This window comes from Notolepis coatsorum (genome assembly GCF_963971535.1).
Source record: "Notolepis coatsorum genome assembly, chromosome: 20".
Taxonomy (NCBI): Eukaryota; Metazoa; Chordata; class Actinopteri; order Aulopiformes; family Paralepididae; genus Notolepis; species Notolepis coatsorum.
Window position 1 is genome coordinate 39,344,113 of NC_140184.1, and position 15,177 is coordinate 39,359,289.

General features: G+C 45.9%; 1 protein-coding gene across 1 annotated transcript in view; it reads left to right on the top strand.

Moving 5' to 3' along the window:
• Positions 1 to 15,177, top strand: part of kcnq1.1 (potassium voltage-gated channel, KQT-like subfamily, member 1.1) — a 160,854-nt gene that overhangs the window by 104,370 nt on the left and 41,307 nt on the right. The window contains exons 6-10 of the mRNA XM_084337483.1: positions 1,347 to 1,487; positions 10,400 to 10,510; positions 11,382 to 11,477; positions 11,708 to 11,812; positions 14,224 to 14,362. Coding sequence (XP_084193609.1) covers positions 1,347 to 1,487; positions 10,400 to 10,510; positions 11,382 to 11,477; positions 11,708 to 11,812; positions 14,224 to 14,362 — 592 coding nt within the window. The remainder of the gene's footprint in view (positions 1 to 1,346; positions 1,488 to 10,399; positions 10,511 to 11,381; positions 11,478 to 11,707; positions 11,813 to 14,223; positions 14,363 to 15,177) is intronic.

The window sequence follows — 15,177 nt, forward strand, 5'->3', positions numbered from 1 at the left end:
CACACTATTACACACTATTACACTATTACACACTATTACACACTATTACACACTATTATACTAGCACACTATTACACTATTACACACTATTACACAATTACACACTATTACACACTATTACACACTATCACACTATTACACTATTACACACTATTACTACTATTACACTATTACACTATTACACACTATTTGGGGTACTTTGGGGGTATTTTGGGGTATTTTCTGGTATTTTCCGGTACTATGGGGTATTCTTTGGGGTATTTTAGGGTATTTTGGGGTATTTTCTGGTACTTTGGGAATACTTTGGGGTATTTTAGATTATTTTGGGGTATTTTCTGGTACTTTGGGGTATACTTTGGGGTATTTTAGGGTATTTTGGGGTATTTTAGGGTATTTTCTGGTATTTTCTGGTACGTTGGGGTATACTTTGGGGTACTTTAGGGTATTTGTGGTATTTTCTGGTATTATCTGGTACTTTGGGGTATACTTTGGGGTATTTTGGGGTACTTTGGGGTATTTTCTGGTATTCTCTGGTACTTTGGGGTATACTTTGGGGTATTTTCTGGTACTTTGGGTTGGGGTATACTTTGGGGTATTTTAGGGTATTTTGGGGTATTTTGGGGTATTTTCTGGTATTTTCTGGTACTTTGGGGTATACTTTGGGGTATTTGGGGGTATTTTGGGGTATTTTCTGGTATTTTCTGGTACTTTGGGGTATACTTTGGGGTATTTTAGGGTATTTTGGGGTATTTTCTGGTATTTTCTGGTACTTTGGGGTATTTTAGGGTATTTTGGGGGATTTTCTGGTATTTTCTGGTACTTTGGGGTATACTTTGGGGGATTTTCTGGTATTTTGGGGTATACTTTGGGGGATTTGGGGGTATTTTCTGGTACTTTGGGGTGATTAGTAGGACCCCACTAAACAGCTAGTTAGTTACCTGTAACCTGTTGACAGGTTAATGACAGGTCATAAACAAGGATATGGCGATACCATTTAATACACAGTGACTTAATGACCCATCCTTCTTTTATAGTTTCCTTGGTTCAGTGAACATTGTGTCTGACCTTATTTGGCTTTGTGTGGGTACTGTATAGCTACAAAGAGGTGACCAGGGCAGGAATATAATATATTTAATACATTGTATATAATTGAATTACTTTAAGTAGTCATTGTGCTTTTTTCAAGGATTGAAGGATTTTCTTAACTGTTTGGCTAAATATGTGAAGAAATGTTGACTTTTTGAGACTGAGTTCTACTTTATGGACTCCACAATGCTATTGTATAATTTCACGGATGAATATGGGTGGGATATAATTTAAATGTGGTCTGAATGTGTGTTGATCAGGAGCTGATCACTACCTTGTACATCGGTTTCCTGGGCTTGATCTTCTCCTCGTACTTCGTGTACCTGGCAGAGAAGGATGCCGTGGACAGCAGCGGCGTTACCGAGTTTGGCAGCTATGCTGATGCCCTGTGGTGGGGAGTGGTAAGAACCAATGTGTGTGTGTGTGTGTGTGTGTGTGTGTGTGTGTGTGTGTGTGTGTGTGTGTGTGTGTGTGTGTGTGTGTGTGTGTGTGTGTGTGTGTGTGTGTGTGTGTGGTGTGGTGTGTGTGTGTGTGTGTGTGTGTGTGTGTGTGTGCATGTGCGCGCGTGTGCATGTGCATGTGTGAACATTTACTGGTATGTGAAAAATAAGGACCAACTTTGAGAATACACTCCACAGAATAAGTTAGGTTATATTATCGTATAGCTTACGCTCTGCTCGTAGTGGAACCTCTGTGCGTCGTGGGGCGTCTCTGGCTCCGCGGTCGTGGCGGTCAGATATGCCCGGGCGGCGCCCGGTGGTGAGTTTGCCTCTCCGAGGGGCCGTTGAGCCTCCATCTCCCGTGAGATGGCCTGGTTCCGGCCCTGGTTCCCCTGCCAGTGGACGGTCGACAGCTCCTCTGGTGGCTGGGGATTTGCGACGCAGACTCTTCGCCTCTGCTCGCTCTCGTCGTAAGGCGGCGAGCTGCAGGGGTGAACGGCCAGGCTTTGATGTTGTGCTTGAGCCGGACGAGAGTTCTCTTGCCTCGTCTCCATTTCCGATGGAGACTGAGGATCATATGGAGGGGGCGAGAGCTCTCTTGTTCGATGCCCCAGTGGAGACGTATCACTCTCCCCCTCGGGGAGTGGCAGGGAGTGTTGCGTCTCCTTGGGGTCCCTTGTTCTCCGGTGTTGGGTTAGAACCTCCGACCCTGAGACAAGATGCCCAGCTATCTGCCGCGTCGGATGGTGGCGCCCGTGGCAGCCTCCCGTACGTGAGGGACGCGAGTGACGTGGAGGGAGGTACGCAAGGGGAGTTGCTTGCCTTGTTCCCCGAGCTCATGGCGGCCGCCGCAGCCGCTAATGGCGTGGCGTTGCCCCAGCCTCTGCCTGCACCTGTTCCTGATGACATGATAGGTCATCTCTGGCAACGTCGTCCTGTGAGAGAGACGGGCGTTGTCTGCCCATTCTTCCCATCAATGGAGGCCTACGTGAAACAGGGACAGGTAATCTCCCGCATTATTGGCCTTACCCCCGCCTACGTGCCAGTCCCGCAGGTGGCGAGTTTGGTCCAGGGGCTAAAGGACGGGGTGCCTCGGCTTGATAGCCCGATGGCATCCATACTTTGTCCCGAAATGGTGTGGGAGTGACCAGGTGTACATCGCGACTCAGAGCCTAGCTGGGACTTCCAACATCGCGCAGCTAGCGCGCTACATTTCGGGGATGATGGCGGGCGGGTCGGTATTGGATGACCATCAGCAATATCTTCACGCCCAGGCGGCTGGAGCCATCCTGCACCTAACCCAGCTGCAGGCGATAGCCGCGGGGAAGGAGCACGCCCTGGCCACTCTATCCCAGCGCCGACCTCTGAGCAGGTCCTAAATTATTATTATTATACCTTCGGAAAAAGCAACGCCGGCAGAGGACCGCGACCGTTGCCTCTGCCACCACCGCCGCCACTACTGGACCTTCGGCGAAGAAGGCCAGGAGTGGAGGGAGTGCCTCGTCCGCTGCAGCCAGCGGCCCCACGCCCGGAGGTAACGGTAGGGATCGACATGACCAGGCTCCCCAGAACCGTTCCTCCGGGCCGGCTCCCCATGGGGGCAAACACCGCTCTGCACACGGCAGGCGCCGCTAGTGACTCCCCTGTTTACCCCTGCCCCCCCCCCCCCCCCCCCCCCCCCAACATATACTTTTGTTATTAAATAAAAGGTCCCTCCTGGTGAGGGACTGTTTTTTGTTACAAAATGTGTGTTTATTCACTATATATTGGGGATACGATGTATAAACCCTCACCTAGCTGTGGGGTTGTGTGTTTGCTTAGAGAGTAGGACAGTTTTTCTTGAAAAAAAATTCTGGTCGCTATATATATGTGTGCTTAGCAAGGCCTGTGGCTAGCACTCGGTCGAAAGACTTGTCTTCCCTCATCATGAAGAGGACTGTGTTCTTCTTGCAGTAGTAAGAGTGAACTTTACCTTTTTTATCTGAGGGGGTTGTGTGTATTTTGTTACGTTTGGGAAACATGGCATCGAGTCCACAACCAGGTTAGAGTGTTAGCCTACAGAAGTAATCATATATGTAGCTTGTACCGAGGTCTTTGACCCTCTCTTTAAACGTCTGTGTTTTCTCTTTACTTGGTGAAGTACATAAACATGGGTGACGTGTTCGCACATGAGCCTAAAGCCTTGTATAAAAAACCTGTTTTGCAAACGAGTTATCGTCTGTGGCTAGCATGCAAATGGTTGAGCTTATCCTAGTGGATATATGCTTTTTCATGTAGCATGCTAGGTAAACTGGTATCATTGCTGCTTGTTTGTTTTCATCGTATCCGGGGTATAGGGTCATAAGGGGGTGAACTGATAAACCCCTCCCCCCTTTTTTCTGATTGGCCAGGGGGTTGGACCTCCTGTTCTTCGGTCTTCCTGTCACGCTGGGTGGGGAGGGGGGGGGGGGGGGGGGAGTTCCCTGGTCCCACGCCATATTTGGGCAGGTGGGTCACGGAATTTCCCCGGCCATAGAATACGTCACTGGGCGCGTTTCTATTGATCGTGAGGCTTCCGTGAGTTTTTTTCAGACTCCATGTTGTGGACCGCTGTTATTTATCAAGATTGAGTTATGCGGTGTGTGGAAACTGTGTTTTCTGCTCTGCGCTCTATTGCATATGTATTGAGCTTTTGGTCACGTAGCTCAATGTTTACATATATCTTTTCAATTATTACTCACGTGGGAGGTCTCTTGATTGATTGATTGATTGAAAAGTGTATTAACAGATTGCAGAATGGGTACAGTACAGTACAGCTCAATACATACAATTGTTAAGGGGATGCAGACCAGAGAAAGACTTTCGTCTTGTTTACATCAGGGTCCCCCATTTTCAATTAATCATAACATATATGACATACATGACATACAGATAGACAGTACTGCTACATCTATACATTTATGACATATCAGATTTGCAAATACAGTACTGTTTGTGATACAAAAGTGTCCAGAAAAAGAGTGTATATACATTTGACGTAGAAACTGTACATTGGAGGAGGTTGGGTGGGTGCTGTACATTGGAGGTGTGGGGGGGGGGGTGTTGGGTAGGGGGGGGGGACACTGTACACTGTACATTGGAATACTGACAAAGCCATACTTGGTCATTTACTGTAGTTTCAAGTTTCTCAAGTTTCTTTAATAGTTGTCATACAGAAGTACAGAATACTTTTATACAAAATGCTTCTTACTGTTACGCTCCAGAGACTGCTAGACAAGATAAGTATGAAATAACATAGTATAGCATGTAAATTAGAAGTAAAAAAAAATTCAAAATCACAGTGTTCAGTATAGACATATGTACAATGTTCGATGCAGAATAGACGTAACTGAGTTACCATATAATATACAATATACTATGCAGTGTACTAATATACAATCCTATATAGTGCAAAGCAGAAATGGGATGAGGTACAATTTAGGTACAATTTACATTAAGGTGTACGAGTTGTAGTGCAAATCCGTTATCAATAAATATAAAGTGTGGAGTGGGTGCTGCAGTGTGTTTGTTTAAAGTGGGTGTGTGCGTGTGGATGTGTGTGCTATGTGCATTTGATGGTTGTTGTGTAGTGTTTATTGTTCGTTGAGCAGCCTGATGGCCTGGGGATAGAAGCTTCTTCTGAGTCTTTCTGTGCTCGCCTTGAGACTCCGGTATCGCTTGCCTGACCGCAGCAGTTCAAAGAGGCAGTTGTTCGGGTGGCTGGAGTCCTTAATGATTTTCTTAGCCTTACCCCTGCACCACTTGTTGTAAATGTTCTGGAGGGTGGGGAGCCCCCCTCCAATTGTGCGTTCGGCTGAACGTGTCACTCTTTGTAGTCTGCTTCGGTCTTGTGCAGTGCTATTCCCAAACCAGGAGGTGTACTGTCATTTACTGTACTCTCTGGGGGTTCCTGTCCCCTCTCTTGTACAGAGCAGGGTTGACAGGGGTTCTTTCCCTCAGACGCATCATATGGGACCCATATCTGTGTCTTTTGGCCAGCTTCCTATCGCTCGTCCCAGGCGGCATGGAGGGAACGTTATCTGGTTTCTTGTTAGAATTGCCATTGATGTGTTTTGGGTCTCGACGTGTACATAGCGCTGGCCCTGGGTGCTTCTGTGTGGAACCACGCATGGGCTGGTGCGCCTTGGTTGCTCATTGTAGAAACGGCGTTTTTTATAGAGCAACTAGGATGGAGATTTCATCTCTTCCGAGCGCCAGTGTACTAGGTTAGTCTCGACGAATTCCTGCTCATCTCTGGGGGGAGATGACAAAGTAGATCGAAACATTGGCGGAGGGGTCTCACGCCCATGGGGTGGGCCACCGGGCACGGTGCGTTCATGTTCTGACCGTCTTGGTGGCGCCCTCTGTGCCCCCCTCTTAGGACTGGGGATGGTGGCCTGATTAGGACACAGGACTGGTTCTGGTCACGCCGGACCAGGTCAGTTAACCCGTTGTCCGCCAGGGCGCAGATCTGCTGTTCTGGTACCCTGAAGCTGAAGGACTGTGTGCTTTTTCGGGGGGAAAATACCGGGTTGGCCCGGGCGTCGCAGGGTTTGATGTTATGGAGGTGTGTTCGTGGTTACATCACTACGAGTTATCCTTCAATGTTGCTTGGTCCATATTGTGTTGTACCTTGCGCTGTGCTAAGGAGCCTGGTCCTTCTCCATTCTTTTTCGCCCCTCTCTTCCCCTGCTTGGCGGGGCTGGGAGGGGGCTGTCGAGGTGGTCCTATTGTACCCCTCTGGCATCCCTGTGTATGTCCCGGTCCGCCGGGCCCAGGTCCGGACTCGTTCTCGTCTACCTGTTGGCCTGGGTTAACCCCTTCTTGAAAACTGAAACGCTTGTACTGCCTGTATAGCCGGTGTGTACGCGCAGTTGTGTTTCAGATTTTTTTTTCTTGGGGGGGTTAAGGGAACAACCGCCTCCTGTTAAACTAAACATAGGGGGGTGGTTGGTTCCCCGGTGTGTTGGTAGCGGAGGCGACTCTCGGGTTAGGCCGGGCTTGACCCCGTCTGCCTGCGAGTGTGCCCCCGCACTTTTCATGACGTCTGCCAATCATGTCAGCCTTCTCTGCCTCGGCCTCTCTAGGGGGTCGGTTTTTGTGGAGGCTGCGACATGGTGCACAGCATACCGAACGCCCCTTCCGCCGGGGGGTTGTTTTCAGTAGACCCCTTAGGCGCCTGTCTAGTCCGCAGTGCTCTGGGCACAGGTCGAGTTACGCTTTTGACCTGTTGCCAGGATTGAGGGATCAACCTCTTTGGGAGTTGTCTCCCCGGTGCGCCGCCTGGCCCCACAGTATTGTGGGGGTGTAGCCTTTGTGGAGTGCTTCAGGGCGGCGTGCTGTAGGGGGGAAGGGCCTGCTCTTGGATTGGGCCCTGTCCGATACGCTGGCGATGTGGGGGGTGGTGTCACTAGTGACCGTCTGGTGGGGTCTCGATGCTGCGGCATCGTTGGCCTCACCAGGCCCCCTTTTCCAGGGGGTCCTGACCCTCAGGCTGTTCCTGGGGCTGGGTCCTCCTCCGCGCTCTGCTGCTATGGCTTTGCCACAGGGTTGGGTTATTGACCTTTGACCCTGTGATGTTAGGGGCTGTAACATTTTTTTTTCTTTTTTCGTTTGTTCCCTAGTAGCATGTGGGATGCGCGCCTGTGTAGTCGCGGGTCCTTCTGTGTGAAGGTAAGTCCCATGATCTGCTCACCCTGTGCATTGAGTTGCTAAACCCTCTTTGCACAGTCGGATCCGATTCCCTCCCGTCCCCCTCTAGGGGGGTCCGGGGGCTCGGGTCCTCCCCGGTTCTGATGGTTGTGGGGGGCCTCAGCAGGTACATTTGTCGAGCTTCCGCTCTGCTCAGCTCCTGTGTTCCACTACAAGCAGAGCGTAAGCTATACGATAATATAACATACGGTTATCCTATAACCATAGTTATATGAGTATAGCGAGCGCCCTGCTCGGACTCACTGAGGACCCCGTGGTCTTTGCCTTCGGTGGTAAAAGACTTGGGAAGGAGCTGTTAGTATGGCCACGTCCCCGCTTATGTAGAGGAGCGGATGTGGGTGTGGCCAGGCGGATGGGTGTGTACATGTGGAGACATTTTATTCAGAATTAGATTGAAAGGGATATGGTTCCACTCAGTGGCGGCCGGTGGGTACTTCGCCACTAGGGGCGCTATACCAAACATTTTGCAAACATGTACCACGCAACAGACTCATGGCAAGACGTGAGCGATTCGACTCACGCTCACGGCAATGAATCGGCTCTTATGAACGAGTCGCTCAGCTGTTACTACAACAACACACAACCAGTCAAATAAAGTATAGTCTAGACTCTAATTCACAACTTGAAACACTATATAAATAGAAAAGTTAGAAACAAAACTCGCCCCGTCTCCAAACACAGGCAGATCTCTCCCTCTCTCCTTCTCTCTCTCACACACAGCGCGACGTGGAATCGATTCGTTACACAATCAGACCTATTATATACCAAGAATAACTTCAGTATGAGTACAGGGCTGTACACATATTTTGCATATTGTTAAACGAGCCAAGGCTAGCTATTAAACTATCGATATGAATCGAAAATCTGGGACCCTGATGTAAACAAGACAAACGTCTTTCTCTGGTCTGCATCCCCTTAAGCTTAACAATTGTGTGTATTGAGCCGTACTGTATTGTACCCATTCTGCAATCTGTTAATAAAGTTTTCATTCATTCATTCATTCAAACATAGACGATATTGAACAAGCCATAATCCACGTATTTTCAATCCGAGAGAGCTGCAGTAGTTAAATCAATGAGCCATCGACACAGTCAGTGTGGTAACGTTATTATTGCATCCAAGATTGATACATGGCTGGCTAGGCAGTTGGTAGTCATAGTCTTGTTATAAAATAAATAAACAATCAGCAATGTCTCGCTTCATGAATGGCCAGCAGTAGCCTAACAGTACTGCTCCTAAAAAAAAACTATTTACAAACGTTAACGTTAACCACAGAGAGAGAGAGAGAGAGAGAGAGAGAGAGAGAGAGAGAGAGAGAGAGAGAGAGAGAGAGAGAGAGAGAGAGAGAGAGAGAGAGAGAGAGAGAGAGAGAGCGAGAGAGACTCACTGTTTAGTTGACACGTCCAGGGCTTGCCTTGATAAAGTGTATAATCCACTGTTGATGTTTAATTCCAGACCACTGTCCACTGTGTCCAGACTGCATCCGCCATATAGCTTGTTAGCCAAGTGTTAGCTTGTTAGCAGAAGCACCACACAACACAAGTACTTCATTCCTTTGTCCATTTCCGCTCGAACAGACTGCAAACTACCTGGCGTTCTATCGCCATGCTCTAAGACAAACTCTAACCTTAACCAACTTTGAAAGAGTGCCTAAGCTTAACAGTCTAAAGAACTTGCAGTCACGGGCACGGCACGCTCTAAGACAAACAGCTGCCTGCATCACCAACCTAGGAATAAGCTAGAATTGGAATAAGCTAGAATTGGAACATTAGAAATTGGATTCGGCCAATCAGAGATCGTCTCTGTGAAATTCTGCTACGGAAAAAAATACTGGCGTCGGCCAATCAGAGAGCGTCTCCGCGAAATGCGGCTACAGACATTCTTGACGCTACTGGCTAGACCGCTTCAAATCGCGCCCGGATTCCAACATAATAGTCATATTTCAACGCACAACGCGTTATGCACTGATTGGCTGTGACTGATACAGCGATCAAACTGTGACGCGCACTCAGAGCGCTATCGCGTCTAGCCCGGGCCGAGAAATAGGAAAAAATTTAAAAAAACGTGATGTCACTTCCTGCTCACGAAAACGAGTGTTTTTTTATTTGAGATAATAACGTTATATTGTGCATTGGAAATACAAACATACTTAAAATGAGTAAATATTATTCATTTTAAACATGTTTATATTATTTATAGGGCTATAAAACTAAAAACAAAAATATACTTTTTCTTGTTCTACTCTCATATAACCAGGCAGGGCCTGAAGGGGGGGCGGCGCCCTTGCGCCCCTAGTGGCAGAGCCGCCACTGGTTCCACTACGAGCAGAGCGCTCGCTATACTCATATAACTATGGTTATAGGATAACCGTATGTTAAGGTTAAGGTTGGGTTAGTTACAAAACGAATGTAAGTCTATGTAAGCGGCACGGTGGTGTAGTGGTTAACACTGTCGCCTCACAGCTAGAAGGTTGTGTGTTCGATTCCCGCTTGGGGACCAGGTTGCCGTGTTGCCAGTTACCCAGGTGGGGTACCGCCCGGGCCTTTCTGTGTGGAGTTTGCATGTTCTCCTCGTGCTCGCAAGGGTTTCCCCTCCCAATAAGATAAACCCAATGAAAAAACATGCACGTCAGATCGCTAACGCTGTCGCGTCCCTGACGAAGACAGACAGGAGCACTTGGATTGGTCCCCGGGCACGGCGCTCACATCTGCTCCCGGCTGCCCTTGGGGGGAAGGACGACGGGTGTGTGTGCGCGTGGATGTGTTTATGTGTGGATGTGTACACACTATGGGAGTGTGGGCAATGGGGTCTGTCAGTAAGAATGTCTGTGTTGTCCCAAACTTCTGCACTGTATATGATGTGATATGTATCATGTGTGCCTCTTATTGCTCCTTTGTTCTTTTACATGTTGTTTTGTTTACTGTTTTTTTATCTTGTGAGTTATATTATGACATGTGCTGCTGCTTGCTTGGCCAGGTCAGCCTTGTGAAAGATATCTAAAGAGGGCTAAATACCTGGTTAAATAAAGATGAAAAAGATAAGAAGCCTGTACAGTACTCTATACTGTACATGTCCACACAGTTACTGTTATGTTTCATTCCATTTTGGTTGACACTTGTTTTTTCTTTATTTTGTTCTCAAAGGTGACAGTGACCACTATAGGCTATGGAGACAAAGTACCACAAACCTGGATTGGCAAGACTATTGCATCCTGTTTCTCAGTCTTTGCCATTTCCTTCTTTGCCCTGCCAGCGGTAAGTGTACAAGGTAATAGATAATGTGTACACTAGTAACATCTTTGTTCACCCTTCTCTCTCTTGACTTTCCTATCAAATGGAACCGTTGATTGTGAGTATTGTACAGACCTCTAATGTTTCTAAATAAGGGAGTCCAGCTCCACCAGTCTCTCAGAATTCTCTGAATGGGTTATTAAAGGATCACCCCTGGCTTTGTCTGTGGTTCACACAGGTTCTTTAATATAGATTTTTCTCTCTGATAAAGTAGGGGATTTAGAATTGTGAAGTGGCCATTTAAAAAAGGATAAATCTCTAAAAGTAGTTTAGCACTGTAGCACAGGTCACGCCAAGGTCACCAGCTTCAATGCATTCTCGTAGTGGGTGTGTATTGTGTAACATACGGTCCTTTAGTGGTAGAAAGGTGGCTAGGTAGTTAGCAAAACGTTATACTACTCATGTAAAACACTTCATTCTTGCCATAGGCAGACAAATAAAAGGACTTGGAGCTTTGTGTTGTTATACATTTACATTTACATTTAGTCATTTAGCTGACGCTTTTATCCAAAGCAACGTACAAGTTCTGTACAACAAGTCAACACGAAGGGTACAACTCTGGCAAGTAACATTGTTCGTCAAACAGTGTCGAACTTGAGTGCTACAGACTTGAGTGCATACATGTAGTAGTAAAGACATATTAGCATAGTAGGTAATAATATAATGAAGGTAGATTCCTTAGTATTAGAGTGCATACTAGTAAAGGACAGTACGAAGGTTATTTTTTTTGTAATTATTATTATTATTATTTTATTCATCTTTTTCTTCAAAATGACCAACAACCGTCAGAAGTCTATCTTGTGCAGTCGTCACTCTGCAGCGTTTATACACACAGGGGATCCTGGGCTCCGGCTTTGCCCTGAAGGTGCAGCAGAAACAGAGGCAGAAGCACTTCAACAGACAGATCCCAGCAGCAGCCTGTCTTATCCAGGTTAGACTGATGCATGTACATAAAGCCCATGATGTAAAGTAAACTATACATTCCAGTAGCTGAGATGTCTTAAAATCAGGCTCTTGTAGTTTTGTGACCCTTTTGAAAATGTACCTATTAGGTTTGTATGTTTGTTGTATGTGTTTTTAAAATATTGTTTATACCTGTGTGCAGTAGTTACACATGTAGGCATAAAATAAACGAATATCTTCTCTCAACCGGCCTGCCAGTGTTCATGGAGATGCTTTGCAGTGGAGAACCCTGACTCTGCTACCTTTAAGATGTTTCTGAGGAAGAGGCCCATCCTCCCAAGCAGCCCCAAGCCCAAGAAAACGGTCAGCAATGACTTTCAATGCTGGCAATGTCACCGCATGTTCAGCTGCGTTGAACTGATTCAATTAAATTAGTTCAATTTTGTTAGTTCACTAACTTTATTAGCTCTCAGGAGCCATTACAAAGATCACAGTTGTAAAGTACTAAGTTGTACATGAAGAGTCATGAAGGCCCTTGACGTGCCATGAGGGGCAACCAGGCCAGTGTAATGTACAGGTATACAGTAACAACAAGTGGCCTGCTTAGATGTTATTGTTAGGGGTGACAGTGGCTCAGGAGGTAGAGTTGTCTGGTAATCAGAAGGTTCCCGGTTTGATTCCAGCAGTGTGTCGAAGTGTCCTTGAGCAAGACACTTAACCCCTACGTGCTCCCAATAAGCAGGTTGGCACCTTGCATGGTTGCCCCTGCCGTTGGTATGTGAATGTGTGTGTGAATGTGTGAGTGAATGTGTGAATGTAAGGCATAAGTTGTAAAGCGCTTTACATAAAAGCACTATATAAATGCAATCCATTTACTGTTTACCATTTACCATTGTTGGTTGGGAATCTGTATCACTCTTACGTCACATAACTGTAAAGTCCAACGCACACGGCGGGCGATTTTTGCCAGGCGACCGATTTTTTAAGCGAGGCGACCGACAGAATTGTATCGCTTCCATTGTTATGAATGAGACAACCAGGGGTGCAGTCGTAATATCAGAACTGCCTGGCCGCTACGTGCACGCGCATGCGCATACATGTTCCCTCGCGTGCGCACAGAACAGATGATTATTATGCATAAATAGTAGGAAACATGTTTGTATAGGAAATTACTAGTTTTAGTTTAGTTTTTGTAAATATTGCCTTGAAATAGAGAAGCTGAAAAAGGTAGCAGGATGTAGCCTTCAATATATAAAGAAATTATATTGTCAACAGATATGGTTGAAAAACAAACAATGTTTTAAATGTAATTGTAGTTACAATTTCTTTAATTGAATTAACTTAAACTAGAAAAGTAAATACAAACTAAATTAACAATGTAACTTAGTTTACAGAAGGACAGTTTCCTTCTGAAGCACAACTTAATGTCTCATCCTTCCAGTCGGGACCATTTGTCACATAGTGAGAGCTCCACAGTTCAAGCAAACCCCCACAGGGCTTGTATTTTGGTTTTGCACTTCTCGTTCTTTGTTATGTTATTGGTATCCTATTATTATGCAAAGTCTAGGTGATAGATAAGTGCCGGTACTTGGCACACGGCGCGACGAGTCAAGTGAAAGTTGTGAACTCATTTTTGTGTGCGCGTGCATGCACATGCACATCCGTGCACGTACTTCTGCTCAGAAAACTGCTGGGACGGCGTGGTACAGAGTGGGACCACCACTGCACCACTGGAGACAACCCACACGGCAGGAGATTTTCGAGCGACGATCGCGGAGCAACTTCTGTCGCCTGGCTAAATATCGCCTCAATCCTATTTTTTTAGGCGACGGCAGGCGACGCAGCAAGGACAATGAGCAAATAACATGACTTCTACTGGTGTATCATTTGTAATATAAATTAATTTATCAATACATTCATTGATCAATAACCTACGTATTATTACTATGCTTCTTATGTTAATTATTATTAACAGGAACAATTTAAATAAATAACGTTAGTTGGAGAAGCTATATTGGCCGTTTGTCATTAACTAATAAATCGACAATGCGCCACGATGCACCTAATATACTTACAAACAAAATAAGTTGTGGATGTTGACAGAGTTTAATGTCCAGGCTGCAGCTGATGTAGTTTGTAAGGTTTATTGTCAAAAGAAAATGATGGTTGAGAACAGAACAGCGTCTTCCGTGAAAAAACATTCTCTTTCAGCAGGTGCATACGTTTAACAATACTTGTCCAATCGGTGGTAGTGAACGTATTGTAGCGATCAGTCATGCAGTAATGTCAGGAAGAATGAGGAGAGGTTGTATTCTTATATGGTGGTTTCATTCCAGCTCAATATGGGTTTTACAGGTTAATACTTCCCTCGTAATGCACAACACAGTTACCTGCTAATATGCTCGCTTCACGACAACCTACGTCCAGTCCGTCCTCCCATATCTCCCGGGGGGAAACGAACACCCCCCAGCTAAACAGAGCGACACATAATAGCTTATTATACCTGTGAACGGTTGGGTCTGGTGTGGGGCGCTAAGCGATTGTCGTTGAGCGACAGACGATCGCATCGCCAGGCGACGTCGGTCGCCCGCCGTGTGCATTGGACTTAACACACATACAGTAGCCTACTTAACCCACCTGAATTCAACCCAGGGAGATATCATGATTACTTCAAGGGAGATATCGTGATTACTTCAAGGGAAATATGATTACTTCAGACAGGGCTGCTCTGCTATATTAATGTATTCATGTAACAAGTTATATTTGTTGGACAGGTGAAGATGAGGAAAAAGCTGAAGAGCTCTGAGAAGGATAACGGCCCCTGTTCTCCAACCGTCCCCAGCATCACCTATGACTCAGTGTTTGACAATGGGAAGGAGCTGAGTTCTGACGTTTACAGCACAGTAGGCACAGGTACTGCACTCACCCATTATGCAACTGTTGGGATTCCTTTACAGTTTAATCAGTGCGGTCAATTACACTTAAATGGGCACTTCACCAAAAAAAACAATGCCGATTTATTTGGCACCTAATCTCAGTGTTAATTTTGTTGACTAAATTGATGACGAAAGATGTTTGTCAACAAAGGTTTTTTTCATGACGACAACGAGACATGACGTCACGTTATTGAAGACCATGTCACGCTAACGAGACTAAATAGTTTATTAAATATCGTTGACCACAACTGACGACACAAAAATGTAATTTATAAAAACCAGGACGAAATTTCTCTTCATGTATGTTGATATTGTTGACTAAAACAAGACGAGACAAAATAATTATAACTTTTCTTAATGCCATCGTCCCGAGTAGAGCAGTGTGACGGGGAGCTATGTTATTAGCATTAGCTGGAGCTATTTGAAAAGCTAGTTTTAGCTTAACCTTACCTTGGCTAAAGTTGGGACTATTCATAATCCAGCTGCAGACCTGCAAGCAAAGTACAGCAAGTTGGCAAAGGAGTATTCCAAGGTAAATCACTTTTTCACCACTAACATTACATTGTTTGTATTTCCATCTAGCTCGCGTTAGCTAGTGGCTAAGCTAGCTCACGCTAACGTAACGATTGACCTCTCGCACACAATTAATGACATAATGCAGACAGCCATACCCGTGACAATGTTTAGCTTTTAGTGCCAAATGATAAGAGTCTGAGGCGGAGTCTCAAAAGAGAATATTGAATATTTATTTTGCATAAAAAATCACAACAGAGCCTCTGCTACTAGCCAACC